This window comes from Atheta coriaria, unplaced genomic scaffold (genome assembly GCF_025399875.1).
Source record: "Atheta coriaria isolate IRGN ID8LTWV9N9 unplaced genomic scaffold, Caltech_Dcor_3.1 hic_scaffold_6_pilon, whole genome shotgun sequence".
Lineage (NCBI taxonomy): Eukaryota > Metazoa > Arthropoda > Insecta > Coleoptera > Staphylinidae > Dalotia > Dalotia coriaria.
This window is the reverse complement of record NW_027045448.1, coordinates 283,419-289,516: the sequence shown is the minus strand read 5'-3', so window position 1 is coordinate 289,516 and position 6,098 is coordinate 283,419. Positions and strand designations below refer to the sequence as shown.

The following is a 6,098-nucleotide window of genomic DNA, read 5'->3' as shown; positions in this document are numbered from 1 at the left end:
ATGAAAGGAAATAATCCACATTCGCACATGCAGCGCCATCTGTCAACTAAAAGTCACACGAATTTATTTACAAAACGAAAAATATGGTTTTACTTAATTAAAAGCAACTTTTATATTATTAAAACAATTTAAAAATCAAATATATTCTCTCATACAATTAATACTGTTTATATTTTATATATTAAAGTATTAATTTTATATTTATACTGGCGCCATCTATAAGGATATGACTGAAACACTACATAAAAATTTTTAAAGTTACTCGTTTCAATTGTTTATCAACAAACAAATGATTTGTTAAAAATCATTCGCATGCGAATTCAGGTAATATTAAGTGTACTTGTTGATTAGTACGTGTATAATTTAAATGTGAACCGGTAGCGGGTGTTTAGATTGCGTGAGCAGCGCGAATCAATAAATGTGCGCAATGTGCGCGACTAGCGCGAGCAAAGCGAAGGCGAACAAGTGAACAACGCGAAAGTCTGCGCTAGGCAGAGCGAGTCGCCGTGTGAATATATAACGTTGACCATCTGATTTTATTCTAATCTAATAAATCCGCGCATTAAACAGTTAGTAAGCTGGCTGTCGTTGCACATCGTGGCGTGTTCAGCAATGTTGTGTCGCTGTCAGACCTGACGCATTTTTCTAATGTTTCGCAGCATCAAGTACAAGAAACCTTATGTGTTAAGTGTTAAATATTTCTATCGTAGCAAACAATTATAAGAAAACGATGCGAAGCTATGCATGTTGAACGAGTACTCTCTATCTGTGTCTTATTTCTCTTTGTAATTACCGCAGGTATTTATTAACATCCTTTACTTAAACAAATCTCTATTTACTTCAAACAAATTCAAATCCAAAGCGAATCATTCAACAAAATTACGTGCGTTATAATGTTTAGGGATGCATGTTGATGATTTATCTAGTAATTCGAGTCTCGTGTGTGTGTGATGTGTAACAACAAACAAAGACGCGACACTTTGTTGGTCGATTGTTGTGTTAGCGACACATAGTTATAGCGATTGTTACCCATCTAGTTGGCAATAGAGGATAATGACCACATTATGCAACTAATTACACCGATTACAATCATTTTGTTCGCTCGTCCGATTTGGTTGATTTTGAGTGTCGCCCGTACCTGATATTTTGTGGAAAACCACGGAATGCGCACTCATTTCTAATTCGAATTAGGCGTGCATTGACGATCGTGATGCGGACTTTGGTGGTTGTCTTAAATGCGCTCTTGTGTTTTGTTGCAGGTGCGCTCACACGTAACAATGAGTATAAAATCAAAAAGTACTATGTCGATATCAGGAGGAATCTGACGCTGATATGCCCGTTAAGGGGGAGTGATTTTATGTGGATACGTGAAGGGCGCGACGAGGAACACGAAGTGCCCAAGTTGACAGTGCTTGACGATGGATCACTCTTTCTCTCCGATGTGGAGAAGAATGATTCCGGAGTGTATAGTTGTACGGCAAACGATTCGGATACCGAGGATGATAGTATAGCGAAGATGGAGGTTTTCGTCAGAAGTGAGTCATTTTTGTTTAATTTAGATAAATTTATTTTTAGTATATGTTGCAAAACTGGTTTTGTTTTCATAATGTGATAACAAATATTTTATATTAATTTAATTACCATATTTGTTATCGTGCACGAATTTTATGTAAATCATGCAATATTTTATTCATGTTGAAACATGCCACTGCATAATTTATTCAAACAAACTAAACAAACAAAATAAACACCTACGTTTTACACAGTTATATTGTAGTAATCTTATTTGGTGTGTTGAGTATAATCTTTATACATTTAACACGTTTTGTTAGTGATATTTGATTTAGTGATATTGATAGTGATTTATTGTTTAGAATAATAGATCAGGAATCGGATTCAATGTTAGAAATGTTTGTTAGCACATATTATTTCATCACAGTTAGATATTTTGATAAAACATTAAAAATTTTTTTAAAAAAACTGTGAAAAACTAAATAAAATATATTTTAATATAGATATTGACGTAATAAACCAATTTATTTTATTGTGAACGAAATCGTTAACTTTCTCTTTTAGTTTATCGGTAGTCATATTTAGTATTGCTATAACTGTACAATGATATAAATAGTTTAGAAAATCATTATTGTGACGAGATATAATGGTAATTTTGGCGTGCTAAACCATTCAAATATTCGCTTAGGTGTTATCTGCGTGTTTTATTCAGGTTCGTGTTAGGTGTGTTCACATTTTACACAAAATATTTAATTTTACACAAAAGAGTGCTGCCAAATTTCATCATTATTATTTTGAGCGTTAAAACCTGGTTCAATCACCGGTCAAATGGTACGATGACATTTAAATCTACACCGAGTCATTTTTTTCTCTTTCCGAATTTTCATTTGCCTGATCCACCAATCTTCTTAATTTAAATGTCTCTCTTATTTATACAAATAATTTCGATAGTTTATGATTGACAGCAAACTCACATTTGCATTTATAATTCACCCCGAAATTTTACTCTTCAAATTAAATTTTCATTATTGTCATATTTTCAGCACCTCCACCACCACTAATCAACGTTCACGTGCATGCAAGCACAATCCTGGCTGTAATCCTATGGGGTGTCAGTGGCGACGGCGGTTACCCGATTAGCTACTTCACTGCCCAATTTAAGCAAACCGACGTCGAGGAAGAATGGATGGACATCACCCCAATCCACATAATGCCAAGTTCGGTAAGACCAATTTCAATCTCAAAATGTATCTCACCAATGTATTCTACGTATTATGCTAATAATATCTCGTCAATGTCTACACTTTCTCTCCGAACAGAGGCAGATTGACGTGTATAAATTACTCCCCAACACAACATACGCTTTTCGCGTGTGGGCAACCAACCAGCTCGGCGACAGCGATATATCGGTGGTTTATCAAACAACGCGGATATCCAATGAAACTGCAGGTCAGTGATACTTCCCATAGTCAATAATCGCCTAATGTAGACAATTGAATAGAAACCTGATTGTTTATGTAGTAGAAAACTCGGTCAAAAATCGATTTCACATCGACTATGCTACCTGGGACCTGGTTTTGCATGTTTGCAGATGTAGCGCATGTCTAAATCTATTGATGAAATATTTATTAACATAATCCATTTTATCTATTTCAGAACTAGTGCGTCACTTCCTTGAAGGCGCCAAGGACTTCGACACACGTGTTTGGGTACTGGCTGTCGTCATCGTGATGGGCACCCTGCTGGTGCTGGGCTTAGGCACTTGCTTTCTGCTTTATCAGGAGTGCAAAGTACCAGGTGGTAAGTGATAACCTATTGATGTGTACACCAGCAATGGAAATGCATGTGTGTGCGTGTGGCCAGTGTGTAATTCACACGACACTAGAACGTAGTTATAAATTCACTCTTGCTGCTGCAATTGCTACGATATTCCTCACTATAATAACGAAAAAAAACCATACAATATCCTCAAACGCAGCTACGGACAAAATGCTTGTATCTAATTCTAAGTCATAGCTTCAACTGATGTGTCAATGATTCAATTGAAAAAAAAAAGAAAGAAAGAAAAGTGATCGAATAGTGCTGTATATGTAAATATTACATAGCTTATTGTTTTTGTTTTTATTGTACATATGTGTAGAGCATGTTATATGTGCACGATCAATGAGAAGAGAGAAATAAATGTCGGATTAGAACGAACAACCGCTTGCTCACGTTTATTTGATTGGGTGCATCGCGAAGCCTGAATGTCGACTCTCATCCGTATTGTTGCTTTGTTTTTCTCGCCGTGAATTGTTGAAATGTCAGAAATGGAGGATCAAGAAGTGATTGAGCTGGTGCCGAATATTATCCTCAATCCGGGTTTCGAGGGCAACACGCAGCTGATGCCGGCGGCCGACGAAAACTCCAACAACGAAACAACGACCCGCCTCAACAATAACACCGTTGTTTACCAGCGCAATCAATAGACGAGATCATCATCTGATTATCAGCATTGTTGCATAATGTTATTAATCTAATCACCGAGCGTACGTGCATAGATGCGATATTATTCAAAATTGATTTGATTTGATGTGAGTCTGTTGAGAAGATAATTACAGTCATTACGGGAATTAATTGAATGATACAACGAATTGGCTACAATCGGCACGAAATGAAAACTAAAAACATGCGAAATTGACAGAAATCAGAGGAAGATACAATTATCATATCCACTTGCACAAATTAAGAATTATCTGCAAAATTATAAATTAAACTAGAAAGGCTTCCATAATCTAGTGACACTGATAAATGGGCGTACATGATATCAAGATTTTTTCGAAATGTATTTATCTCTAGAGTTATAAAATGTTTTATATCTGACAAAGTAACATCTACGGATACGTTTCATATGACGGCAAATTTTTGGTTAAACGGATGTCATTTAACTTTAAATGAGGTTAGGTAAGCTTTTTGACAGCTGATGGCAATACTGTTGTATTATCTAACATTTTTCATCCTGTGCAAATTGGAATCGAAGCAAAAAACGACTAAAAACTAGTCAATCAGGAAGTCATGTGTACAATCAGACGAGGCGACGAAAATACTAACAAGATTCAATACCGATAACCTTGTGTTCACTTGTATTAATTAGAAGTAAACATTTTGACGATGGTTGTGCCTAACTAGGTGTATTAGCTAGCGAAATATCGAATGGCGAATTGAATTTAAAAAACAAACGAAACGTAGGTTGAAAAAGTTGTGACATAATTTATAATGCGGCAGTTGATATTATATTTTGTATGTATTAAGAACTTGGCGTAACCGATGTAAACAAACATAAAAAAACTAGCTCAAAATGCGATGTGAATAGCAAACACGTCACGCAGGCAATGTTCAAATAAATTCAACGTAGCGTATGAATAATATCGCAAAATACGATAAAAATCATTTCTAGTTTTTCTAGTTGATTGCAATGCGATACGATAAAATAATACATATATTAGGCTGCTAGTATTCCGACAGAAAAGTAATCACACGTAGAAACAGACATATTCAAATAAGTAAACTGTGAAAACGATTAAACAAGTGTTGTGAATACTCTAACATGATAATGAAATTGTGAACAAATAAGTAAAAGTGAACATTGTATAATGTACATCATACCAGTGCCTACATATAGTTTTTTAATTGAACTACACTACTAAATTAATATAAGTAGCACACATGAACACACAGACACATTTATAAAGTCATATAGATCAACTTTTATTTATAAATTAGTGTGGTTCTAATGTGACGTGAAAATAATGCTTGAAAAGTTAATTTATTAATTTAATTACCCAAAAACTAAGATGTTTTTTGAGTAAATCTGTTCTCTATTAAATTCGGTGCCTAATATGCACCAATTTTGTGAATAACAAAATTTGATATAAAGTTACAAAGCAATTTCAATAAAAAAAATTTCAAGTAATTTGGTAAACTTTAACTTAAATTCTTTATAATTTTATTATTAGGCAAATATTTCTTTTTGAATTATTAATAAATTAAAACTAAAAAATGAATATTTTCACATTACATTAGAACGTTTTTTTTAAAATCAGATTAGACTGACAATGCAAAACGCATCATTCAACATTAACACGAATAGCATTTAATTTATTTGCCAGTTACAACCAAACAAAATAAAAACAAAAATCAAATTAACAAATTACACCTAAATTGGCTTTCAACATGCAAGAAAAACATACACACACACAAAGACTGATAAACATGATGGAAAATAATAAAAACTGCATGTGATGTACAAACATCACAACGTATAAATTATATCCAACAAGTGCTTATTAATGTAATAAAGTCAAAACGAACTTGTGGTTGTAAAAAATCATAAACTTATTTGTGAACTATGTATATGCGTTTAATACTCGATTGTACCATTGCAAATGTTGATATGCACTCTGTGTGGTAGAGTGTTATAATTTTGATAATGAAATTTGATAAAATATAAACGACGCTTTGTTTCGAATCAAACAACCAAAACAATTTGCGAACTTTTTCAACTGAACAATTGAATATTTTGTATTTTGTAACGAAAACGTCAATTG

General features: G+C 33.8%; 1 protein-coding gene across 1 annotated transcript; it reads left to right on the top strand.

Annotated features, from left to right (window-relative positions):
• Positions 1-433: 433 nt before the first annotated feature.
• Positions 434-4,933, top strand: LOC135794062 (protein sax-3). The gene is made up of 6 exons (XM_065305195.1): positions 434-798; positions 1,260-1,535; positions 2,556-2,734; positions 2,832-2,961; positions 3,169-3,312; positions 3,820-4,933. Exons 1-6 carry the CDS (start codon positions 741-743, stop codon positions 3,978-3,980), a joined length of 948 nt encoding a protein of 315 aa, XP_065161267.1. The 5' UTR covers positions 434-740; the 3' UTR covers positions 3,981-4,933.
• Positions 4,934-6,098: the final 1,165 nt, after the last annotated feature.